General features: G+C 43.3%; 1 protein-coding gene across 2 annotated transcripts in view; it reads right to left on the bottom strand.

Annotated features, from left to right (window-relative positions):
* Window positions 1–1,137: 1,137 nt before the first annotated feature.
* amer1 (APC membrane recruitment protein 1) overlaps window positions 1,138–27,146 on the bottom strand; it is a 35,455-nt gene continuing 9,446 nt past the window's right edge. The window contains exons 2-3 of one of the 2 annotated variants that reach the window (XR_013577358.1): window positions 20,307–26,048; window positions 1,138–1,147 (exon numbers count right to left, since the gene is read on the bottom strand). Coding sequence is in view for 1 of the 2 variants with exons in the window: in XM_078547437.1 (XP_078403563.1) it covers window positions 22,322–25,942 (3,621 nt within the window). In the remaining variant the exon portion in view is untranslated. Of the gene's footprint in view, window positions 1,148–20,204; window positions 26,049–27,146 lie in introns of those variants that run through there. The other variant, XM_078547437.1, reaches the window with a different exon arrangement.

The raw sequence follows: 27,146 nt of genomic DNA, 5'->3' as shown, positions 1-27,146 counted from the left end.
GTGAACAAAAGAAGTAATCTTGGTTGAGTTCCTCCCCATCCTCCTCTAGTCAGCTGCATTGAAGCCATTTGTACTGGCTCAACTGCTAAACTGGATAGGATGAATACAAATACAATTAAGCACACAAATATTTTGAATTAGAAAATTACTTTGAAGTCTGCAGCAGGAGTGGGAAGAAGAAACTGGGAAGGAGAAACCAGCAGTCAAAATAATCACACCCCAAATGGCTTCAGTATCCCTGTGGTAAGGAAAAAAATAGAATCAACTCAGATTTCTGCTCCTGCATGTGGGCCCATTGACGCCTGCTGCAAAATATGCATGTGGAAATGTCAAGCCAACACTAGAGTGGGCTCAGCTATGATGCGCCTCTCCATGGCTGAATAACTCACCAACACACATGTCTTGGTTAACATAGGAGAAACGGTTACTTGGGAGTGGTACCAAAGGATAGTGGTCAACTGAAGAACCTTACCTTGTAAAGATTAGAGAGATGAGGGCAAAATTGAGAAAATAATTTATTGAGGTTTTCAAAATAGAAACCTTTGGCAGTTATAGGTAGTGATTTGGCAGCTATTCTATCAGAGAATCTTTTCTGAAATATATTATTTATTGTCTAGCTTGAATGTTTGAGCTAACAGAATTATTTATCTTTAACTTGTGGCAGCTCTGTAAATGCTACAACAGTATATGGGTGTTAACCATTATATATTAAATTCAAATGTTCCATAGATTCCCTGTCTGTCCTATTCACAGTTTCAAGTTTCCCTGTGAAAAAAGGAACTCAATGTTTTATAAAAGCTTAATTATACTCACTGTACTGTCCACAGGTAGAAGTACCCCATTCTTCAAAACTATCATCAAAAACACCATCCATGAACCTTCATGCAGAGTTCATGGAGAATTATAGGGATGGAGGAGGTTATAGAGATGGGGAGGAGCAAGGCCAGAGATTGATTTGAACGAGAGGATGAGAATTTTAAAATGGAGTCATTGATCACCAAGAGCCAATGTAAGTCAATGAGCACAAGAGTGATGGGCTTCACGTGAGTTAGGATATGGGCAGCAGAGTTTTAGATGGGTTCAGATTTAAGGAAGATGGAAGGCTGGCCAGGAGAGTATTAGAACACAAGGAATAGAAGCAGGAATCCTCAAGCCTAATCCACCATTTAGTAAAATCATGGCTGATTTTCTACCTCGATTCCACTTTCCCATCCTGTCTTCATAACCTTTGATTTCCTTCATTGCCAAACATATTTAACAACTGAGCATCCAGAGCCTCTGGGGTAGAGAATTCCAAATTGGGCAATCAAGCTTAGTTGTGATTACCCAATTGTGAACAACCTATCATAGTTCATTATATCGACACACACATGAGGAATGATCAAATGCATGTCTTATTGAATGAATGTATTACAAGAGGAATCAGAGTATCCAGGAGAACAGGATGGGAGAAAATTAAAAAACAAGGGGCAAAAATTACATTTATTTATGATTTAAGCCATACTTATCTTTAGGATAGTGCAATGACCAGATAACTTAGAATATTTTTCACAAAGAACGTTGATTTTATCTGTTCTTATATTGTCCGTAGAAATTTATAGTAAACTTGATTGTGCCATTCTGATAAGTTGGAGATCAATTACAACATGAAGTTTAGGTATTTGAAACATTTTCATTATATTGTTCTTGGTGCAATTTATTAATATGCATGAAGTCCATGGTGTACTCTGACTTGATGCAAAACCCTGAAAAATCACTTTCAATCACAGAATCACAGAATCACACAGTGCAGAAGAGGCCCTTTGGCCCATCGAGTCTGCACCGACACATGAGAAACACCTGACCTACCTACTTAATCCCCTTTACCAACACTTGGCCCATAGCCTTGAATGTTATGACGTGCCAAGTGCTCATCCAGATACTTTTTAAAGGATGTGAGGCCACCCTCCCAGGCAGCGCATTCCAGACTGTCACCACCCTCTGGGTAAAAATGTTTTTCCTCACATCCCCCCTAAATCTCCTGCCCCTCACCTTTAACTTGTGTCCCCTCATGACTGACCCTTCAACTAAGGGGAACAGCTGTTCCCTATCCACCCTGTCCATGCCCCTCATAATCTTGTACACCTCGATCAAGTCGCCCCTCAGTCTTCTCTGCTCCAACGAAAACAACCCAAGTCTATCCAACCTCTCTTCATAACTTAAATGTTTCATCCCAGGCAACATCCTGATGAATCTCCTCTGCACCCCCTCCAGTGCAATCACATCCTTCCTATAATGTGGCCACCAGAACTGCACACAGTACTCCAGTGTGGCCTCACCAAGGTTCTATACAACTTCAACATGACCTCCCTACTTTTGTAATCTATGCCTCGATTGATAAAGGCAAGTGTCCCATATGTGTTTTTCATAACCCCACTAACATGCCCCTCCGCCTTCAGAGATCTATGGACACACACACCAAAGTCCCTTTGTTCCTCAGAACTTCCTAGTGTTATGCCGTTCATTGAATTCTTCCTTGTCAAATTACTCTTTCCAAAGCGTATCACCTCACACTTTTCAGGGTTAAATTCCATCTGCCACTTGCCTGCCCATTTGACCATCCAGTCTATATCTTCCTGTAGCCCAAGACACTCAACCTCACTGTTAACCACCCGGCCAATCTTTGTATCATCCACAAACTTACTAATCCTACCCCCCACATAGTCATCTATGTCGTTTATATAAATGACGAATAATAGGGGACCCAGCACAGATCCCTGTGGTACGCCACTGGACACTGGCTTCCAGTCGCTAAAGCAACCTTCTGTCATCACCCTCTGTCTCCTGCAACTAAGCCAATTTTGAATCCACCTTATCAAATTACCTTGAATCCTATATGCATTTGCCTTCTTTATAAGTCTCCCATGTGGGACCTTGTCAAAGGCTTTGCTGAAATCCATATAAACTACATCAACTACACTACCCTCATCTACACACGTGGTCACCTCCTCAAAAAATTCAATCAGATTTGTTAGGCATGACCTCGCTCTGACAAAGCCATGCTGACTATCCCTGATCAAACCTTGCCTCTCCAAGTGGAGATAGATTCTCGCCTTCAGAAACTTCTCCAATAGTTTCCCTACCACTGACGTGAGACTCACTGGTCTGTAGTTCCCCGGCTTATCTCTACAATCCTTCTTAAATAGCAGAACCACATTAGCTGTTCTCCAGTCCTCTGGCACCTCACCCGTGGCCAGAGAGGAATTAAAATTTTGGGTCAGAGCCCCTGCGATCTCCTCCCTTCCCTCCCTCAGCAGCCTGGGGCACAAATCATCTGGACCTGGAGATTTGCCCACTTTTAAGCCTGCCAACACCTCCAATACCTTGTCACTCCCTATATCAATTTGCTCAAGAACCTCGCAGTCTCTCTCCCCAAGTTTGTTACCTTCATCCTCATTCTCTTGGGTGAAGACAGATGTGAAGTATTCGTTCAACACTCTACCGATGTTCGCTGGCTCCATCCATAGATTGCCTCCTTGGTCCCTTATGGGCCCTACTCTTTCCCTAGTTATCCTCTTCCCATTTATATACTTACAGAATATCTTGGGATTTTCCCTACTTTTACCAGCCAGAGCTTTCTCATCTCCCCTCTTTGCTCTCCTAATTGCTTTCTTAAGCTCCACCTTGCACTTTTTGTACTCCACTAATGCCTCTGCTGATTTGCTTCCCTTGTACCTGCTCAAAGCCTCTCTTTTCCTTCCCATTGTATCCTGAATATCTCTGGTCATCCATGGTTCTTTGGGCTTGTTACTCCTTCCTATCACCCTAGAGGGAACCCTCCCCATTTCCTTTTTGAATGCCCCCCACTACTCTTCTGTAGATTTCCCCATAAGTAGCTGTTCCCAGTCTACCTTGGCCAGGTCCTGCCTTATTTTACTAGAATCCGCTCTCCCCCAATTTTTTTTTGCAACTTTTCGATTTTTTTGTCCATAACAAGCTTAACTTGTACCATGTTGTGGTCGCTATCACTAAAATGCTCCCCCACCACCACCTCTGCCACCTGTCCAGCTTCATTCCCCAGAATTAGGTCCAGTACTGCGCCGCCCCTTGTTGGACCCTCTACATATTGACCTAAAAAGTTCTCCTGTATACATTTCAAGAAATCCACTCCATCCACGCCCTTAACACTATGTCTATCCCAATTAATGTTGGGAAAGTTGAAATTACCTAATATAATTACCCTATTGTTATTGTTTTTACATGGGTGGTCAACAGGACTTTAAACTAGAAAGTGGGGGGGGAGAGAAGGGTAAAACTCCAAGAGGTATAACTAATGGGAAACAAAGCAGCAGGTTAGCGTGTGGGGGGTGGATTCAACTTCATGGAAAATTATGAAAAAACTGAAAAGAAAGGAGAGCCCAGGAGAGGCTATTAAAGTCTCCAGAACACAAAATAGGACAGAGTATTTGGAAAGGGCTGGGAATCTAACTTCAAGCACATCAGATAAAGGGACAACAATGAGAAAGGGGATGGGAAATACAGGACTGAAGATGTTGTATCTGAATGCACGCAGTATACGAAATAAGGTAAATGAGCTTGTGGCGCAGATTGAAATTGGCAGGTATGATGTGGTGGGCATTACGGAGACATGGCTGCAAGGGGATCAGGACTGGGAGATAAATATCCAAGGATATACATCCTATCGAAAAGATAGGCAGGTTGGCAGAGGGGTTGGGGTAGCTTTGTTAGGAAGAAATGAAATTAAATCGATAGCAAGAAATTATGCCGGGTCAGATGATGTAGAATCTGTGTGGGTAGAGTTGAGGAACCGCAAAGGTAAAAAAACCATAATGGGAGTTATGTACAGGCCTCTGAACAGTAGTCAGGATGTGGGGCACAAGATACACCAGGAGATAGAAAATGTGTGTAAGAAAGGCAAGGTTACAGTGATCATGGGAGATTTCAATATGCAGGTAGACTGGGAAAATCAGGTTGGTAGTGGATCCCAAGAAAATGAATTTGTGGAATGTCTATGAGATGTCTTTTTGGAGCAACTTGTGGTGGAGCCCACTAGGGAACAGGCAATTCTAGATTTAGTGATGTGCAATGAGGCAGATTTGGTAAGGGAGCTTAAGGTGAAGGAACCCATAATAGGATAGAATTTACCCTGCAATTTGAGAGGAAAAAGCTGGAATCAGATGTAACGGTATTACAGTTGAACAAAGGCAACTATAGAGGCATGAGGGAGGAGCTGGCCAGAATTGACTGGGAGATGAGCCTAGCAGGAAAGACAGTGGAACAGCAATGGCAAGAGTTTCTGGGAGTAATTTGGGAGACGCAGCAAAAATTCATCCCTAGGAAGAAGAAGCATACTAAAGGGAGGACAAGGCAACCGTGGCTGACAAGGGAAGTCAGGGACAGCATAAAAGCTAAAGAGAAAGCATACAATGCGGTGAAGAGCAGAGGGAAACCAGGGGATTGGGAAGCCGACAAAGACCAACAGAGGACAACTAAAAAAGAAATAAGGAGGGAGAAGATTAAATATGAGGGTAAACTAGCCAGTAATATAAAAGAAGATTGCAAGAGTTTTTTTTTAGATATATAAAGGGTAAGAGAGAGGCAAAAGTGGACATTGGGCCGCTGGAAAGTGACGCTGGAGAAGTAGTAGTGGCGAACAAAGAAATGGTGGAGGAAGTGAATAGGTACTTTGCGTCAGTCTTCACAGTGGAAGACACGAGTGACATTCCCAAAGTTCAAGAGAGTCGGGGGGCAGAGGTGAGTATGGTGGCCATTACCAAGGAGAATGTGCTAGGAAAACTGAAAGGTCTGAAGGTGGAAAAATCACCTGGACCAGATGGATTACGCCCCAGAGTTCTGAAGGAAATAGCTGAAGAGATAGTGGAGGCGTTAGTGGCGATCTTTCAGGAATCACTGGAGTCAGGGAGGGTCCCAGAGGACTGGAAAATCGCTAATGTAACCCCCCTGTTTAAGAAGGGAGTGAGGCAAAAGACGGGAAATTACAGGCCGATTAGCCTGACCTCGGTCGTTGGTAAGATTTTAGAGTCCATTATTAAGGATGAGATTTCAGAATACTTGGAAGTGCATGGTAAAATAGGGCAAAGTCAGCATGGTTTCATCAAGGGGAGGTCATGCCTAACAAATCTGTTAGAATTCTTTGAGGAGGTAACAAGTAAGTTAGACAAAGGAGAGCCAATGGACGTTATCTACTTGGACTTCCAGAAGGCCTTTGACAAAGTGCCGCACAGGAGGCTGCTCAGTAAGATAAGAGCCCATGGTGTTAGAGGCAAGGTACTAGCATGGATAGAAGATTGGCTGTCTGGCAGGAGGCAGAGAGTGGGGATAAGGGGGTCCTTCTCAGGATGGCGGCCGGTGACTAGTGGAGTTCCGCAGGGGTCAGTGTTGGGACCACAACTTTTCACTCTGTACATTAACGATCTGGATGAAGGAACTGAGGGCATCCTGGCTAAGTTTGCAGATGATACAAAGATAGGTGTAGGGACAGGTAGTATTGAGGAGGCAGGGAGGCTGCAGAAGGATTTGGACAGGTTAGGAGATTGGGCAAAGAAGTGGCAGATGGAATACAACGTGGGGAAGTGTGAGGTCATGCACTTTGCTAGGAAGAATAGAGGCATAGACTATTTTCTAAATGGGGAGAGAATTCAGAAATCTGGATTGCAAAGGGACTTGGGAGTCCTAGTCCAGGATTCTCTTAAGGTTAACTTGCAGGTTGAGTCGGTAGTTAGGAAGGCAAATGCAATGTTGGCATTTATTGAGAGGACTGGAATATAAAAGCAGGGATATGCTGCTGAGGATTTATAAGGCTCTGGTCAGACCACATTTAGAATATTGTGAGCAATTTTGGGCCTCCTATCTCAGGAAGGATGTGCTGGCCCTGGAGAGGGTCCAGAGGAGGTCCACGAGAATGATCCCAGGAATGAAAGGCTTAACATATGAGGAACGTTTGAGGACTCTGGGTCTATACTCGATGGAGTTTAGAAGGATGAGAGGGGATCTGATGGAAACTTACAGAATACTGAAAGGCCTGGATAGAGTGGACGTGGGGAAGATGTTTCCATTAGTAGGAGAGACTAGGACCCGAGGGCACAGCCTCAGAGTAAAGAGAAGACCTTTTAGAACAGAGATGAGGAGAAACTTCTTTAGCCAGAGAGTGGTAAATCTATAGAATTCATTGCCACAGAAGGCTGTGGAGGCCAGGTCATTGAGTATATTGAAGACCGAGATAGATAGGTTCTTGATTGGTAAGGGGATCAAAGGTTACGGGGAGAAGGCGAGAGAATGGGTTTGAGAAACTTATCAGCCATGATCGAATGGCGGAGCAGACTCGATGGGCCGAATGGCATAATTTCTGCTCCTATGTCTTCTGGTCTTATGCCTCCGTGCATTGTGCACATATTTGCTCCTCAATTTCCCGCTGACTATCTGGGGGTCTATAATAAACATCTAACAATGTGGCTGCTCCTTTTTTATTCCTAAGCTCTACCCACAAAACTTCATTCAATGCCCCCTCCAAGATATCATCTCTCCTTACTGCAGTAACTCAGTAACTGACTCCTTAACTAATAATGCAATGCCTCCTCCTCTTTTACCACCCCCCCGTCACACCTTAAGATTCTATATCTCGGAATGTTGAGCTGCCAATCCTGCTCCTCCCTCAGCTATGTCTCTGTGATGGCTACTGTATCACAATTCCAAATGTCAAGCCTCACCCTTAACTCATCCGTTTTACCTGTAATACTCCTGGCATTAAAGTAGAGGCCATCCAGCCTTGCCTTACTCCCTTGAAACCTAATGCAGCTGTACTCCTTCTGATTTGATTGTTTTACTGTATTATGATGTGTCCCTATTCTGCTAACATTCTGTGTCCCCTCCCACTTCCGAATTAGTTTAAACTCCTCCCAACAGCACTAGCAAACCCGCCTGTAAGGATGTTAGTCCCGCTCTGGTTCAGATGCAGACCATCCCGCTTGTACAGGTCCCACCTTCCCCGGAAATGGTCCCAGTGATCCAGGAATCTAAAACCCTCCCTCCTGCACCAACTCTTAAGCCACGTATTCATCTGCGCTATTCTCCTATTTCTGTGTTCGCTAGCATGTGGCACTGGGAGTAATCCAGAGATTACAACCCGAGAGGTCCTGCTTTTTAGTCTACTGCCTAACTCCCTGAATTCTTGATGCAAGACCTCATCCCTCTTTCTACCTATGTCATTGGTACTAACATGTGCCATGACCTCTGCCTTATCACCCTCCCCCTTCAGGATGCCCTGCAGCCGTTCAGTGACATCCTGGGCCCTGGCACCAAGGAGGCAATACACCATCCTGGAGTCATGTTGACGGCCACAGTAGCACCTATCTGTTTCCCTGACTATAGAATCCCCTATTACTATTGCTCTTCCTTTCTTCCTCCCCTCCTGTACAGACAGGCTGCTTGTGGTGCCAGAAGCTTGGCTCTGTCCACACCCCCTGGAGGAACCAGCACCCTCATCAGCCTCCAAAACGGAATATCGATTTGCGAGCAGGACCCCAGGGGACTCCTGAACTACCTGCCTGTTTCTCTTGGACTGCCTGGTAGTCACCCATTCCCTTCCTTCCTAAAGTCCCTTCATCTGCGGTGTGACCACCTCTCTATACGTGCTTTCCACGATGCTCTCAGACTCGCAGATGCTCCACAGTGTCCCCAGCCGCCGTTCCAGCCCTGAAACCTGAGCTTCCAGGAGCTGCAGCTGGACACACTTCCTGAACACATGCTGGTCCTGGGCACTGGAAATGTTCCCGGCTTCTCACATGGAGCACAAGAAGCACTGCCATGACTTATCCCTTTAAATTAAACCTCTTAAATCAATTTCCCTAGGGCTCTTCTTTCCTGATCCTCGTTACTACAAAATATACAAACTATAAACCACAAAAAGACCTTAAGCTATAAGCGGTAAAAGTAGTAAATACTTACCGACCTTACCCACTACCTACCAGTCATTTCTCTCCTTGGTAGCCTCTACTGCTGCAACAGGGAAAGACCACTCTCTGAAGATTTAAGAAGTTGGATAGCAAAGAAAAAATACAAAGAGCACCTCTTCCCCTCTGCACCGAATTCCCACTGTGCACCAAATTGCCAATACCCACACTCACTCTGGCTGTGTCTCACTCAGGATGAAGTCTCTCCCCTGCTTGTGTGCAAGCACACTGATGGGCTTTGATGGACTGGTCACTGTGTCCAATAATGGAAAAACACCACCCCCCACTCAATGGCCGAAGTTCCAGGGGAGAACAAAGAAAATGCTTCAAAGACACTCTGAAGCTCTCCTTGCAGTGCAGCAACATTGACATTAATGCCTGGGAGGAACTTGCTACCAATCATTCAAAATGTCAACAACTTGTCCATCAAGCTGCATCACGCTTTGTGCCTCAACACCTTAATGATGAGGCAGAGGAGGAAAGCAAAAGAAGCAAATCCTGCACTCCAAATCCCACTCTCTTGTGAAGCAACATGCCTTATGTGCCCAAAGATCTGAGGGTTCAGAGTTGACCTGTTCAGTCACATGAAAACCCATGGCAGAAACTCTCGATCCTGAGTAGGTATCCCCATCAAACTGAGGGACAGGTATGATGACGAAGATATTTCAATGATGGCCTTTTGAGAAGTGATTGCCAAGGTGTAGAATGTGCTCATCATATTTCAGAGTCTCTCCTTCAACATATATAGGAGCTAGAATATTTGGCTAACCAGGTGGTGGGTTGAGTTTTGTTTTGGCAACATACAAGAACAGGCCGAATTTCTTATATGCAGAATTGAAGAGATCGAGGATGGCAAATCTGGTGCAGAGTGGGCAACTGCATTGCAGTCATCCGCAAACTGTAGATCATGTATCTCTATGGCGGTCAGTTTAGTTTTAGCACAGAGGCAACTGAGATTAAAGTGTTTTCCATTTAGGCTGTATTTAATACTAACACCAGAGTGCAGTTGATTTTTGATGAGATGATTAGCCATTGTCAAGTAGATTGTTAATAGTTGGGGGCTATCACACAACCTTGCTTGGCCCTGGTCAAGTTTTTGAATGTGATTATTCCAGTTCTCCCACTCAAGACAGTTGCAGTCATATCATCATGATGCAACTTCAGGATTGTGATGATGTTTCTTTGACATCCAAATTTTCCGAGCACAATCCACGTAATTTACTGAATCAAATGCTTTGGTCAGATCAATTAATGCAATGGAGAGTTCCTGGTGTTAGTTTTTTGGGATTCGTCTGGCAACAAAGGTTATATCAGAAGTTCCTCTTGAAGGTCTAAGGTCATATTATCTCTCTGGGAGGGTTTCCACAGCCACAGTAAGTAGGTGATCCAGGAGAATGCATGTCAGGCTTTTCCCTGCTATGGACAAGAGGAAAATACCTTGATAGTTTCTACAGCGTGGTATTTCTCTCATCGTGAAGATAGTTACAATCGTCACATTCCTGAAGTTGTGGATGGGGGAGTTCTTTTCTTCTGAGATGGTCCCTCTGTAGACTCTGGGCATGGGTCTTGGTTCTTAGGCAGACTGTAGGCATACTCTGGTATCTGCTTAACAATTGTTTATTAGTACTACTTCTAAACAGGTTACAGAGTAGGCATGTTGCTCCTAGGCATGATTCCAACCTCTTTCTCTCTCAAGAGTCTAACACATGGTACACCATCATCTACATCATATATTAGCATATCCCATCTGATAACCCTTTAAACTACACCTCCCCCACCACCACTACCCCAAGAATACCATTCCCATTTTCAACAACAATATGAAACTATGGCCTCAATTTCACGTTTGGTGGGTGCAACAAGTCGGCAGCAGCAGAAGTGGATGTGGAATCACGGTCACATTGCAAACGCAATTTCACGCTGTATGGCCAATTAAAGCCTGCCCAGCGTGAAACGTATCTTCTCAATGGTTGGGAAGAGCCGAGGTGGGGTGGGAGCCTGCTGGGCGCCGGGTCCAATGGTGACCCGGCAGGCGCATTAAATCTGGCAAAAGCAGCTCCCTGAAGGCCACCAGGGGAGAATGTTTGGAGTCTGTCCAGGAAACCATTTCATTCGAACAATGGCCTTACCAGGGGCTGGAGGTGTCAGGCAGGAGGGCAAGTCGGGTGGGCACTCGATCCCCCAATTCTTGGACAAGTGCCTCGTGGTCCTTGTGGAAGACATTGCTGTCAGGCGGGACACTCTAGTACCCAGGGATGACAGGAGGAGGCCACCGCAGCTGATCAAAAAGCCTGGGAGGCGGTGGTAGCCAAGGTCAAGGGCCACGACGTTGTGCTGTGCATATGGGTGCAGTGCCGCAAAAGGTTCAACGATCTGCTGCATTTGGCAAGGGTGAGTACTGAGCTGGTATGGGTCAGTGTGGAGAAGTATCAAGGGCTGGCTGTCTCCCCCCCCCACACCCACCGTGGAGCTCAAGGGTGTTGGAGTCTGAGTTCCACCTGTCACTGACACCGGCGTCGGTCAAGGCAGTGACCGGGGGTGGCTGCTTGGCCTGAGTGCCTTGCGGGTTGAGGGCCATGACTCAGATGTGCCTTGCAAGGTGTCCCAGAGGGTTGGGTTTGTCAGGTTGCAATGGTGCTGCAGGTAGAGAGTGGACAAATTGGATTGTGCAAACATTCTTGTGTAGTCTCATCATTAATGGGAGCTTCAAACCTGGAGTCCCCTTTGATCATTGAAAGACGATGGCACCATGATGCAGATCTCCATTGTCTCACCAGGGCGCTTGGCATGCGCAATGACGGTGTGATGACTTAAACTAATGACATGTCGTTGTTCTCCCCTAGAATCACCAGCTTGCCCATGAACACAGGACCCTGAAGAGCCACCCTTGATGTCAGAGGACCACTGGGCTTTAGATTCACCTGAGTCATGCCTCTTCTCTGCACCAAGCACCAGTGCAGATAGCAGCACCTCAGTGGGCATTAGATTGTTGTCTAGAATGTCGGTGCATAGCGGTGAAGAGCAGGCGGAGGCAGAGGGTTCCCAGGGTGCCGGCAGTCAGAGGGCTGCTGGAACCAGGATGATGCTGATTCGAAGGCCGGTGATGAACCTCTGGGAATCATCCATTAGGCAGCAGATGCTGGATGTCCAGCGGGATTTTGGTGGGGATCGAGCAGAGATCTATGAGGGCATGTGTGCCAAGGTCTCTGTTGTGGAGGAGTCCATGCATTGACCCTCATTGCCGTGCGCACTGCCTCCTCCATTGAGAAAGTGGCAACTCTCAAGGAGAGGCAGCTCCAGGGGCAGAATCAAGGGTTCTTGGGGTTGCGCTCAGGCCTGCAAGGCCTCACACAGACAAGGGTTTCAGGTGGTCAGGGCTCGTGTGGGAGATGGATGAGGCACCCAGTATCCTAACTAAGTGCCCATCCATCAATGGCGAGCAGGGAGGTCCAAAGCAACCTCACATTGGTGCACGAGCTGCTTGTCATCTCTGCGGGCTTCTCTCAGGGTACTCTGGATGATGGCAGCAGTTCCTCCGCCCTTCTGCCAGTGACCATGGCATCCAATAAAGCTGGGATGACTGGGGAGATGACAGCCGTGGCACTGGCTGTTCCCTCCCAGGCGGGGCTAGCAAAGGCTCCACTCTCCAGAGGACAACTGCTAAGGTCATCAAGGCCAACAGGACAGCAGAGTCAGCAGGCTGCCTCCAATGCCACTGCCAGTGAGTGTGGTGTGGTGGGGCGGGGGGGGAGGTGGGGGGGGGTGGTGATCTTCTGTTCTGCCATGTTCTGTTAATATGATTACTGGTGTGGTAATTAACACCATATATTGTTATGTTGATTTGATGTGTGTCAACATGACATAAATTTTGCTTTTGTCTTAATGACCTGAGTATGTTTCAGTTGTTTTGTAGGTGCAGGGCACACCAGCATCTCATACTGGAAGTGAGTGGCTCTAAACTTCATTGCACAGGCACCGGGTGGACTTTGGGTTCAAAGGAAAGAATCACTTCAAACATCTGGATCGAGGCGGCACCCCTGGCATGAGGTGGAAGCAGATCTTTGACAGCCTAGCTGAAGAAGCATTGGATTAAGGCATCCCTGCCTCCCTGAAGGATCCAGAGGTCTGCCTGCATGTCTTCACCGTGCTCCTCTTCTGACTCACCACTGGATTCATCATCTGTGCCTAGTAGAGCTGCCTCAAGATCCCCTTCCTCCAGTGGACCCTCCTTGTCAGAGCCAAATTGTGGAGAGCGCAACATGCACCCACTATCAGTGACACCCGCTCTGGAGGGTATTGTAGTGCTCCCTATGAATTGTCCAGGCATCAAAAGTGCATCTTCAGAAGACCTACGGACCTCCCTACCACCGTCCTTGTGGAAGCATGACTCCTATTATAATGCTGCTTTGCCTCTGTTCTTCAGTAACGGAGATTCATCATAAGTCAGCTTTTCAACGGATAGCCCTTGTCACCCAGCAGCCATCCGTCCAGTTGAGCTGGAGCAGAGAACAGCTTTGGCACCTGGGAGTGTCTGAGGATGTAAGCGTCATGGGAGCTGCCAGGATACCTTGCACAGACTTGCAGAATCTGCGTCTTCTGGTCACAAACTATCTGGACATTCATTGAGTGGAATCCCTTCCTGTTGACAAAGGCACCCGGCTGACCTGCTGACACCTTGATGGCCACATGTGTGCAGTCGATGGCACCCTGGATGCGGGGGATCCCAGCAATTGCTGCAAACCCTCTGGCTCACTCAGCCTGACTGGCCTCGTCCGTACGGAAATGAATAAATGTTATTACCCACCTGAACAGAGCTTCTGTCACCAGCTTGATGCAATTGTGGACAGCTGATTGGGACACTCCACAATGATCCTCCACTGACCTGTGGAAATGGCCGGAAACATAGAAGTTGAGGGCCGCTGTGACCTTCAGGGCCACTGGCATGGGGTGTACACCCACACAGTTGGAGTTGATCTCAGGCCCAATCATCAGACAAATGGAGGTCACCGTCTCCCTGAAGAGGTGGACCCTCCTTCAGCATTGCACCTCAGACATGTTGAGGTAGCTGCATCGCTGCCTGTAAACCCTGGCAGCAGGAGAGAGGCGTCATCTGCGGCCCTTTCTGCCTTGGACTACCTGCTGGCCCTGCACCCCTTGTGCCTCCACGTCTCCTCCCACAGGTCACTCCCCTGGAAGCTGCATTAGGACACCTGGCCTCCTCTCCCTTCTGCCCCTCTTCCTCCTCAGAGGAGGTGCCACCAGCAGAGAGCACAGTCCCCATTACCAGGGTTCAGGAGGCTGTCTGGCACCTGGAAGGGTCTTATTGGTCAAAATCCTCTAGGGGCCTTGGAGACACCAATGAGTCCTGAAATGAAGCCTAGAAACGCTAAGACTTAAGCTCAGAACAGAGATCAAGCTGTCAAGTTCAAATAAGAACCAGCAGCAAACTTTTTCCTCACTACCCACAATGGCAATACTGCTGACCTTTTTAATCCCACCCTTGGATGCCGTTTCGTTAAAAGTGAACTGCCTGCCTGCCCATTTTGCCTGTGACGAGCGCAAAATCGCACAGGCAACATAAAATCTGGATCAATTGCCTTTTTAATGACCTTAGGTGGCCCTTTAATTGTTGGCGGGCGTGACTCCAACACCTGTGCACGCCTGCCGACCTGAAGATTGCTCACATCTAAACAGGTTACAGAGTAGGCATGTTGCTCCTAGGCATGGTGTTCCAACCTCTCAGAATCTAACACATGGCTAACTGATGTCAGTAGTACATCATCATCCGTCATACATTAGCATATGCCTTCTGTTAACCCTTTATACTAAACATTTTCCTTCCAAATCCATAGGACGAGTGCATGGGATTCTTGATGTGAGCAAAGGACCACCACCAGCTTTGAAGACCTCGGCTGGAAAACCATCAGGACTACAAGCTGTTGTTTTCCATCTGTTTGATCGCTTGTTGCAGCTCTCCCATTGTTGATGGTTCGCCCATGGATTTTACTAGAGTACTGAGGGGTACACCAGAGAGTATCAGTTGCCACTGTGGATTCACTATTGAGGAGTTGCTGAGAACGTTCTTTCCAGCATTGACGGATGGCGTTGCCATCCTTAAGAATGGCAAAAATGCTCTCCCTCAAAATCTCCATCAGTAACTGCTTTCCATACATTAATTTGCCATCTTATATGCAACTGCTAATAAAATTGCTTCAGAATTTAATTTTCCCAAATTAAGTATAGACTAAAAGAGCCACCTGCTACAAGGCAAGGGTCATGTAGCAGTGCCAGTGATTTTATTCATGCGGTAAGGTCCTGCAGCACAGTACTTTAAGGCTAATTAGAATGAAAAGCTAAATCATTATCTACCAGATGATGAGTTGCAATTATCAAGAGGCATTTTTCCCCTCGCTTCAAGAATGGCATAGTGTCAGTGAGCATTCTTTCTGACTGAGCCTAGACAATGAACGTTAACAAATTATTTGAACATCAGTTCACAAAACACACTTTCTGGATGCAGGCCTTAAATAGAAAACAGGAGTGAGGAAACCTGGCAGAATTGTTCCCCTGCTTATTTAGGGATATCGAGGCTAATTTTAGCACTCTTTCTTCCACTGAGATCAACAAACTCAGCACAGACTAGGAATAAACCCATGGGGAATCTGGTTGCTTTAATTCCCCTACTCGCTAAATTACTAACTAATCCAATGGGGAATATTTCAGGACTTTCTGTTTTAAGATACTTTCCTCTCAAGATGTGTCATTCCAGTCACAGCCACAGGATCATATGCAGTGTCCCCGTCTTGATAATTTGCTAAAGCCCAGAATTAGCCCTTCATGTGACTCTATTTATCCTTGGTTGATCCAGAGTAAGAAACTGCCAGCCATTATTAAAATCAGCAACTAGATGTGCAATAGCCAGGCATGATATCAAAGTGCTACTTCTTGGCTGCTATCAAGCCCAGCAAAAAACTCAAAATAGGTAAAAAGAGTTTTTTAAAAATGGGATCCTTGCTCTCAAACTGTGCAGTCTGATTTTTTTTAAACCTCAGCCATCAGAATTGCAATCATCTTTTTCCATATATATTTATCCCAACTACGAAAGGCAGGAGTAAACATAGGAACATACAAATTGAGGGTCAATTTTCCACAAGCTGTACAGAAGAATTGTTCGTACAACAAGGACTAGGTAGATTCTTGGAAAAATACGCAATACGCATTAGCTAATAAAGCTGACAAATCAATGCATTCCATGTCAGAACAGGAAAAATGCTTTGAGAAATAGCCATAAAAGTACCCACAATAATTAAAAGGCAGAACAGCAGTAAGTTTTCCCCTCTGAGTATTGCTTCCTGCTGGATACAATCCTTAGGTGTTGGCACTCCGCTGATCCTTTGCCCGAATGATTCTACTTTATTTATGAGCCTTGCCAATATTAGCAAAGTATTCAACTGAAGGGATAGTTATGTTCTGACCCGATGTATACACGTGCAAATTTTCCAGTGTTGCAGGCTGGCAATCAGAAGCGGGATTCCTGGTGGATTTCTCCCCTTGACATTTAGGGCAATAGGCCAGTTGTAGTATCCCATCTGCTGAGCTGGCTGATATCAGCTGATTCAATACAGAAAAGGAATGAAACTGAAGTGAAAGTGCTTGTGTGACTATCCGGGGAATAGCAAACTTGCTTGTGATGTGCACAGCCAAATAAACAAACAGTCTGTCAAACCTTAAATGTACAGAAAGGCCATAAGGACTTGCTACTGGAAATCTGCCAGCAGCCACAGGACTATCCCACAGCCTGAACCAGTAGAGTTGGAAAATTAAGAAATTACAAGTAACGTCTATATCTGTTGGACATTTGTAGTTCATTCCTCTATGATTTTGCTCCTCTCTGCTGCAGGAGCTGCTCCTTATTCAATAACCACTGTACGGATTATAAAGACACAGATCGTGCAAGTGAAAGAATTAAATTTTATTTTAAAAGATGTAATTTATTACTGCAATATGGAGATATATTTAAAACAATTCAAATTATTAGCTGCCATGATAGTAAAATGTCTTGATGTGATAAATAAGGTGAAAAGGTTGGAGCAGGATAGGTGGAGCCATATCCTACATCCAACTAGTTTTAAAACAAAATTGCAATACTAAAATTGAACATATTTGCAGTCTCTTCAGTCTGACAAATGATCTCCATCCAACGCTAACTTGTCCAGATTCTGATAACAGATGTATTTTCAATATATCCTTTTTTCATTTCATGCTACATAAATGGAAGCTCTTTCTCAGATGCAAACTGACGTCAACAAGGTTTGCCTGAAATGGTACATGTTCTATTCCATAAAATTAATATCCCTCAACTTCATAAGCTCAAAAAAGCTACTCAAATCGCATCCTTAGTGACAGTAGCCTAACCTCTTATAAATCAGGACTTCAGGAAAACCAAAATCATACTATAAGACAGGATTTTTTTTACTCCATTGTTGAGTTTTATTTCCTTTTTACACATTACTATGTAAATCATTTATTAGAGACACTTGATAATGGAAGAATAACAATGGCCATAAATATTTGGAGCACAACAGCATGATATTAATACAATTTACAACAAATAAAAGGCATTTCCACGCTCTATGAAGGTCATTGTTATGTACAGTACAACATATTTACAACAGGTCACACTACACCAAAAAGTACACTGCATCATTTGAATGAAAGTAGCTACATTGACCACTTGATGTTTAGTTACCATAGAACATGTTATACATGCAAGCAGTACAAGAGACAGCCAGCAGTGTTCAATGTTGGCCAAGATGACAACAGTAACAGTTTTATGGATGTGACTAACCCCATTGTTACTTAAGGCACCTCAGTACGTTTATTACACGCAAGAGACACACCACTTGGACCTTTGATGCTGGAACACACGCACATACATATCGTGCACAACAGAAAGCATGCAATATGAAATTATACCCAAATTTGCAAGAAAGGCTGGTATCAAAAAAACTGAAAATGCATTCTTTGTAAACACAGTAAATGTTGGAAATACAGGGTCAATCGCATCTAAAAAGAGAAAGGGTGGGTTAACAATTTGTATTGAAACTCTTTCACCAGAACTGGTGCAGAAGCTTTGCCCATTGTCTTTTTAGTTGCTAACAGACCTGTTCCATATTTCCAGTTTTTTCTGCTTAAAACAAGGTTAGCATCATATTCAAATGTAGAGACAGGGTCCTTCCATGAGCTTAGGACGTTTTCATGCACTTCAGTATCTATTTAGAACACCCCCTCCCCCAAAGTTGATACTTCTATATTTATCATGTAGGGTAATGGAAAAAATGGTCGTCACAATTTTGTAAAACATTTAAGTATTTGGAGTACTTATATAAGTTTCAAAATGCTAAATAAAAATCAATGTAGGTCAAAAAGGAAACAGTCTTCTCAGTATGGTTAGATATTTCCAAAAATGATGATCATAGATTTTTTTTTTGTTTAAAAGACTAATCCAAGGACAAGTTTAGCATCTGTCTGCTAGCTGTAAGAATCTTTCAAACAACAAAATTTGTCTGCTCTCAGTCCAGTCTGCAAGTACAGGCAAAATCTAGCACTAACTCAACATCAGTTGGTAATGTCAAAGCTCACAGGGTGACAGGAAAGGAAAAATGTCACCAACGTAATAAGAGGATGTTCTTCTGAGGTTGGTGTTGCAGGAAGTACCACCAAGAGCTTTAAGCTGCATCTACCTGACTTAAGAATGCATGTTCCTTATAATGGGTGCCTGGAAGAGGAAGAGTTCCATTTTTCCCAATAATAACATATCAATGAATACAAAATACACAAAAAAGGTTCTCTTTTTGCAAAAATCTGACTATAATAATTCACACCAGTATCAAATTAGATTCCACTTATTATATTTCCAATATTTGGTACAGCAAAGCAAAATGCTAATCAATTTATGTACAAAACAAGTATTAAAATAGTCCCACCAAATTTCAGTGAGTTAATAGTTTCACAGAAAATAATGCTAAGTTTTTGCTTATGAAATACAAGTCATTCTCTGAGGTCACTTGATCATTCTTTATAACTACGTATGACTTTTCCATAAAAAACCAGAGGTCACAGAAATCTAGTTTAATGTTGTAACATTAGGAATTAATTACTGGAAAAACTGTAAATCTTAACCTTTACAGGTAGTTATGCTGGAGAATGCCTTCTTACTGTCAAAAATCATATTTAAAAAATGTTGTTCTGTCCTTATTCAAACCGTTCCACAAAACTTAGATATAGTGAAACTCCATTTGTAGTGCAAAGCAACTCAAAAGAATAAAAGGTGCAGATCCATATCCCAGGAGGGATGTGGATGGAGATGGGAAAAGAAAGAATGAGAAAAAGAAAAACTGCGTTGTTACCAATTTATGGATAAAGAAATCTAGAGAACTATAAAACTTCAACTGGTTTACTTGTATGGAACAGTTAAGTTTGTCTTGGGTTATAATGCACTTGTTGGGGGAAGGATTATGGTCCAGTATGACATATTATGAATTTCACTATTTTCAGGGCCACAGGGAATGAGCAGGGGAGTGAAACTAATTAGACACCTCTTTCAAAGAACTAGCACAGGCACAATAGGCCAAATTGTCTCCTTCTATGATGTATCATTCTATGATTTATTATTTGTGCTGAGATTTACTGCCAAATTACCATAATCTTGGATTCAAACCACCAGAGGAAGAAAAGTAGTAGCAATTATAGTGAACCTCTGTGAGAAATCGATTGCCCCTATTTCTACTCTTATGCAAAACATGACTTTCCACGGTTATGAAAGTGTTAATATATTTCAGGTGGCACTGTAATTGGAACAGATGGTGCTATGGGAAAATTTCCATCAGGTCCACACATCAACCCAGCAACTATTTCAAATGTTGAATGGAATAAAGGGCAGCAGCATTGAGATCTATACACCAGGATTTGTTTGCATATTTAGGAAGGGAGAAGAAATTTAGAATGAAGACCGTGACAGCAAGTAAACTCTGGTTCTGTAAACAGTTTGCATTAAAATATCAATGCATTTTACTCAACATTTTAGTTGTGGTGTAAAGATAAATAATAAAATTTTGGGGTGTAAGAGGGGAAGATGCACCAACTCCTGCACTGCTGAAGGCAATGTCATATGCCAGGTAGATTTCCACAGGCACTAGTCATCCACCAGTATTTTCACGTGCACGCTTGAGCAATGACTGTTCTGGAGGCTATTCAAATGTGCAGGGTGTTGCAGCTACAGCCAAATACACAAGGGGACCAAGCATGAGTTTTGAAATAACAATGTGCAGCAGGAACCCAGGCTGATTTTTTGCCCTTCTAGCCTTTTTTTAAAAAAAACTTAACAGCAACAAGAGAAACAGACAAATTTATCAGTTTGTATCAAGTTTGGACATTGAAATTTCACTCTGAATTTCCAACTTATACTATCTCTTGGCATTACAACCTTCAGCCACAAAGTAAAACTTAACAAGAAAATGTTAAGTTTTGGTTTTGTTTAATTGTTTAACTACAGTACTGACCTCATGTTATGTGACTCAAAGTCTCTAGGCACAACCCAAGTTTGAAAGGGCACAAAAATCTATCATTTTAATTGTATATTTCTCATGGCCCATTTTGATTTACTGTTACACTTCACCCGAATCCCAATGACAACACTGCACAGCCATATCGCACAACATTTAGCAGCAATTGTAGAACTCTAACCAGTTTTATATAATATATAGATTTTGTAGTGTTTTTCCCATTATTCTGTTAAGTGTTTCTTGTTACTGTTGATTTATCTTGAATGAATAATTACTTTGGTTATAGTAAAACTAGTTGTCAATTAAAGTGGGAGAGATATTTGTTGTCTGTAACCGTCTTGCTGAGGAATGGTTCCACAGTGGCTGATAGCCCTCCAATACTTTAACCATGTAAATATGCATAGCAAGACTAGGCAGTGAGTATTGGAAGTGAGTATTGCTCAACTCGAGGAGACATCACAGATAAAGGCTGTCTAGCAGAAATGACTGGATAACAATCAAACAGCGTCTCTTGGCAATATCCATCCTTTCTCTCCCCAAAGCTGTTTGAGTTTAAAAATAAAGGGGTCTCCCATTTAAGACGTTGATGAGAAGAATATTTTTCTCTTCGAGAGCGGTGGAGGTAGGGTCAATGAATATTTTTAAGGCAGAGGTAGATAGATTCTTGACTAACAGGAGGGGTCAAAGGTTACTGGGGGTAGGCGGAATGTAAAGTTGAGGCCACAATCTTATTGAATGGCAGAGCAGGCTAGAGGGGCCAAGTGGACTACTCCTGCTTCTAATTCTTATGTTTGTATGTAACTTGACAATCAAATGGAGGATCTTATAATTTATAGATTCAGTACTGTATCAGGAAGTACACTACAAGGCTATCAGGGAATTCAAATTAAGAGTTTTTAATCTAGGAGTTTATACAAATCCTGATATACAAGCAATATTTCTTGCCAGAGTATTTGCTAAATAAGATTAAACACCAGTTAAATTACTCCACAGCAATTATTTCTAGACACCAATCTGTATAGCCCTTTACAGTGGAACTGCAATTATGTTATAACGGAGGGACTTCCTTCAAATAGCAGATTCATCTGACACAACAAATCTAACATTTCTCATTGGTCCATTTATTTTAAGTGGCCATATTCTTAAGAATGTGAATTGTGTCTATATTCTGTTATTTTAAGGAGATATTCTTGAGAAAGATGGTAGCCCTGACACAGAGGATCCAAACAGAGGTAAATGGACATGGATTAATATTAAATTCTATCAAGTACAGGAAATGCAGACTATTTATTCTGTCGGATTGAGAACCCAATCTGTATGAAAAAACAACTTTGCATTCAATTACATTTTAGTTGGTTTATACAAAACCATGCTCGGAACCCATGAAATTCTTGTAGATAATTGAGAACACATATACTAGAAGTACAAATAAATCAAGCTTGCACTGTAATACAAAATTCCAAGCTGGTAACAGTCACATTTGGTATATTTTAGCACAACAATCCCCATACTTTGGCAGTATAGAAGCAGCATCTTATACCAAAGTAGTGGAAATTCTTATAATAAACCACTTTACCACATCTACGGATAGTTAAAAAACATGCACTTCACATTTTAAAAATAGTGCTACACTAATACCTTTTTCTAAAAAAAAAAGTAATATCCAAAGCCTTTGGTGAATACGAAAAATGTTTTGTGACTTTACAATCAGTAATGTAAAAAAAAACACACATCAGGTAAATATTTTCCAATCCCCAGCTACCTTCCCTGCCTCACACTGTTAAAATGCTACATGTCCACTGTAGTGTTTTTATTCCACCCAACAGGAAGTTTCATTCCAAGGTCACTTCTCCCTTTAAACATGCTACTGTTGGCAGTTGTGTAAAGTCCAGTCGGATCCATGGCACGTTTCAGACTTTCTGCTTTATTTGCGCAAAATGGAGATAAAGCTGGAGATAGCCCTACAACCCTACATCCTTTACCATTAAGTTCAGAGACAGAATCAGAATATGGAATCATGGGTGCAGTTTTGGAAAAATCATCCTCCTGTCTTTCATTTAATGAAGATGAAACATATGCCTGCTTGCCATTAGTGTTTTCTCTTGAAGAACTAAAAGAAACAGTCCCTGCCTGCATCCCACAACTGTCATTTTGCAATGGTAGATGGGAGGGTCTAACCAACTTTCTAGGATTGTGAGGCATCTTATTGTTAATTACAGGTTCCGGGTGCCTTTTAGAAGTTGGCTGGCTCTGAGCTGTCAGTATAACAGAATTAGATTTACAGTGTAAACTCATATCTCCACCCAGGCCAGTGTGCTGTGCGCCTGAATTTGTATCCGAAAGGCAGAAAGACTTGAATGCTGTGTTTCGTTTATCTGAAGACAAAGGCTCTTCCTTATATTGAGCTAGCTGCCGCCCCAAGCAATTTGAAATGTCTGCGGTCTCCCGGGTTTCCAAAGAAACTGCATGACCACTTCTTTTGCCAAACCAATGAGAAGCAGATCCCTTCTTACTGTCTTGTTCATACTGAAAAACATCAGGGGACTGTGGGGCACTCTTTGATGCTGCAGTGAACTTTGACAGATACAAATCAATGAGTTCAGATTCCAAGCTGTCTGTGTCAAGGGACCTGCTCCTTCTGTTAAGGGATAACGGAGCTGGCAACGACGGACTTAATTTATAAAGGCTAACGTGGCGTGGAAGACTGGCAGCACCCCAGCAATTGCCAAGGAAGGAATTTTGGGCACATATATGAAACATTCTGTTATCGCAGTGGTGATAAAGATCTTTCTCCATGTAACTGGCATCAAAGGCCTCATAAGATGCAGAAATTTCCTCATCAGTGACCATTTCACTTTGCTGGTCACACTCCTCCTCATTCTCAACATCAACAACATCAAATGTTACCATCGCTGGAAGAGCATGTATATCCTGTGTGAATTGAGAATTCGAATCAGAGCTCCCAAGACTATCAGAGAGATTGGGATAAAGTTTTCTATTAGCTGTGAATTCAACTAAAGCCTGTGAGTAATTGATAGCTTGTTCACATTTCCCCTCAGCTATTTCCACTACGTTACAGGCAGAGGCATTTCTACAGGAATCATCAATTGCCCCTTTGACACTTGTACTATCCGAAACTACATTTTTCAAACCTTGATTCTCACCGTCTTTCATTTGTTGTCCCCATTTATCACATTTTTCACTTTTGTATTCTTGCGTGTAGTTTGTCCCTGACATTTTATTGTGAAGCTTTGTAATGCTGTAGCTTCCACACACACTCTGCCGGCACCCAATGTGTTTATTATTGGCTTCTTTTAGACAGCTAGATCCCTGGAGATCTGTCCAATTCTGCTCATCAGCTGTGTCTGGCATGTAATCATCTTTCACCTTCCCATTTCTGCTCAGACTATGTGAAACAAGTGGCTCTGTGCACAAACCAGCTTGCTGGCTTTTGGCAATAATACTGACAGTTTCTGCATCAATGTTATTCAGTTCAGCATTGTGCACATCACCAAGGAACATTTCCTTTTCTTGAAAGGCCAAGCCTTTTTTAAGTGCTGTCTTTTCACCTGGTTCCCAACAGGTCAGTTGCTGCAAGTGGGCTAATCTGATCTCATCTTGCTGAATAAAATCAAATTTCTCTTGTCCTGAAGGAAGCAGAATACTTTGTTTGCTTGGGATACAAGAAACATTTATATCCCCAGGCACAGCTAAATTTAAAATGGACGTAAATGAGGTTCCCAAAGGTGACTTTGTTTCTAAAGACTGCTTGTCACTCGGAGGAGAATTCATGAGGCTATCATTCTGCTCGACAAAGAGTTCATACAAGGCATCCCCACTATAGCTATCCCTTGGAAGCCGTTCATTTTGGCTTTGGCTGATGCTATCTCCCCCTTCTTCATCATGTCCTGGGGTAGTGGAGTCGTAATAACCTTCGTCACTATTTGGTGCCGATTCCTGGTGGTCGCTCTGAGGCGTCACCAGTTCACTGCTGTTGATTGCACTATCTGTGATTCCTCTCAGAACACAAGGATCTGCCAGGTTGATATGCAAGGCAGAGTGCTCAACCTCACTGGGCGATCTCGGGCACTCACCTCCATCTTCTGCTATATTCTGACTGCTGTCGTAGACTGTAGCTTTCTCCCACAGTGCTTTCAGGTATTCATCATCCACCTCATCCGGAGTTGCCATTTCTTCCCCACCACCCTGGTAAGTAACCAAACACGAAGTTCGTTTCCCAGCTGTTCTTCCCCTCTCACCAGACACCGTACTTTCAGCAATACTATCATCATCATGGTCAGCAGTAATGTCCCCACAGCCTGTTAGGGAATCAAAGCTCTTCAGTGAGGTCACGTCACCAAAAATCAAGCTGATATGATCAAAAGAATGCACTGATGGTGGATCGTGGTCTATGCAATTAGGTTTTATAATATCTGGCATGCTACCAAAACTGGAGTCCATTTTAAGAATAGCAGCACCTGCCTTCCCATTTAATGTCTTAATTTCAACTGGGCTGACTTTTCTTACCTCCGCACCAGATGTCTCAAAGTCACTTCTCTTATTTTTCAATGTATTTTCTGTTTTAATAGCACATGATTCAGATGAAAAACTTATCCTATTTGCAGTCCCAGTTTTATCTATTGAATCACCAGTCCCTGAATGGTTCATTTTACAGGAAGGCTTTAGATTTAGCTCCACCAAGCCCTTTTTAACATCAGCCCGCACTCCCTCCTCTCCTGCTGTCATTTGTTCCGTATGTGCAAAATCAGCAGCAGCATGGTTGCTGTCCAAAGAATCTCCTTTAGCAGAATCAACAGCTTTGTTCTTTTTGTGACGCCTGATACTATTAAACAGGCCTCTCAGTCCCTTCTTCGACCTCCGCACACTTGAGGGCTTGTCCGTGCTCCGCTTCTGAGCCAAACATTCAGAGTTCTCTGACTGTAGTGATTCACCTTTATAGAAATCAGAGTTTACATTGCTATCAAGTGCCGAGTGCTCACTTTTAGAGCCATACAAGGTTCTTGCTGCAGCAGAGTTCCAACTAGATGAATCAGTAAATCCACTCCATCCAGTGTCTGATCCTTCTTTCTGGTTGATGTCCAATACCACTTCACTTATGCCACTGTGAGTTTTGCTTTTGCTGATTCCCTTTTTAGAGGGTCCCTTTACTTGCCCTTTGTTCTTTATTGTGAAAAAGCTAGGTAGTGTGCAAATGTTCTTCCTTCCTCCAAACAGTTTGAATGCCGTTTTCTTAAGCTTCCCAGAAGACTGTTCAGCATCAGTGGCATCAGTACACTCTGATGGTGCGCGCACAGCTGCTCCCTGGGCCTGGTTCCCTCTGGCAAGTTCCCCACGGCCCGCAGACAAAGCCTTTGTTCCAGCTGTCTCTTCATTGCTGTCAGTTTCCATGGCAACTGTGTCTATACACAGGTGCAATCAGCTGTAAATTGGGTCAGATGCACAAGCACCCAAATCATCGTCACAAAGTCTGTATACCTGCCCAACCATCATTGTCCTACAAAAAAAAGACAGAAAATCAAGTTGTAAACTTGAAAGGGAACATCTTCTACACATTTATTATTGCCTGACCAGCCATTATCTAGAGGCTGCTGAAATAATTTAACTTTACACGGCAATTTCAACACTGTTGATCACTAAATGAGAAAATCACAACTTAAAATTCATTTTTTAATGGGATTTTGCAATACTGCAATAATTTAATGAAAGGTCTCCATTCAACACTACCGATGCACACAACACAATGGAAAGACAATGTCAATAAAAACAACCACTAACTAAAACAAATTATAGGTGCTTATTTTTTCCCTGCACCCCACCATGACTCCCCCCATTCCTATCCACCCCCCAAATTACTGCCCTCCCCGGTTGACAGCTCAGATTCTTTCAAGACAGTTCAGGTGCCATCACTCATCACCTCATCTAAGTAACCCCTGAGCCTTGACGATAAGTATTAGCATGCTATTTGACTGCAGAGGCAATTACAGCAGAGCTTGACCCTGCTCATAATGGCCAAGCACACATGCTTCCAAGCATGGATCACTAGGCAGAGATCAGGAACAGGAACACAGGGTCGTTCTGCCCACCACACATCACCACACCCAACCCCAAAGGCTCTTAACTGAGATCATTTGTATTGTCCCTTACTGAAGTTAATGGTCTTTAAATTTGGCCTTGTTGATGACAAACACAGATGGCAGAAACATTCATCTACAACAAATGGAAACTAGCACCTTCAAAGTAACATGCAACATGGTTTCAGAAATGCTCAAATGGTACATCTCGTGGTGAGCAATGTGAGAAGAGAACAAAAAGCTTTTCTGCACTTTTCAGATTGCACTACATTTCTCACAAATTGCTGAAAATGGGAATCGTTAACAGCACAGTGCTGGCATCAGCACCTCTGGAACTCATGAATGTTGTGCTCAATTATCTGTCCCCTTAATCAATGGAAAAAAATGATAGAGAAAGATAGAGTGAATGACAGGAGGAAGTAGGACAAATTGGGGCCATTAGAAGTCATGGAGAATGAGAGAGTGGATTAAGAGAGAAAAAAAAGAGACAAAAGGCTAGGGGAAAGGAAGTATTTTTTTTT

Source organism: Cetorhinus maximus, chromosome 8, assembly GCF_964194155.1.
Source record: "Cetorhinus maximus chromosome 8, sCetMax3.hap1.1, whole genome shotgun sequence".
NCBI lineage: Eukaryota > Metazoa > Chordata > Chondrichthyes > Lamniformes > Cetorhinidae > Cetorhinus > Cetorhinus maximus.
This window is presented reverse-complemented; position numbering and strand designations above follow the sequence as displayed.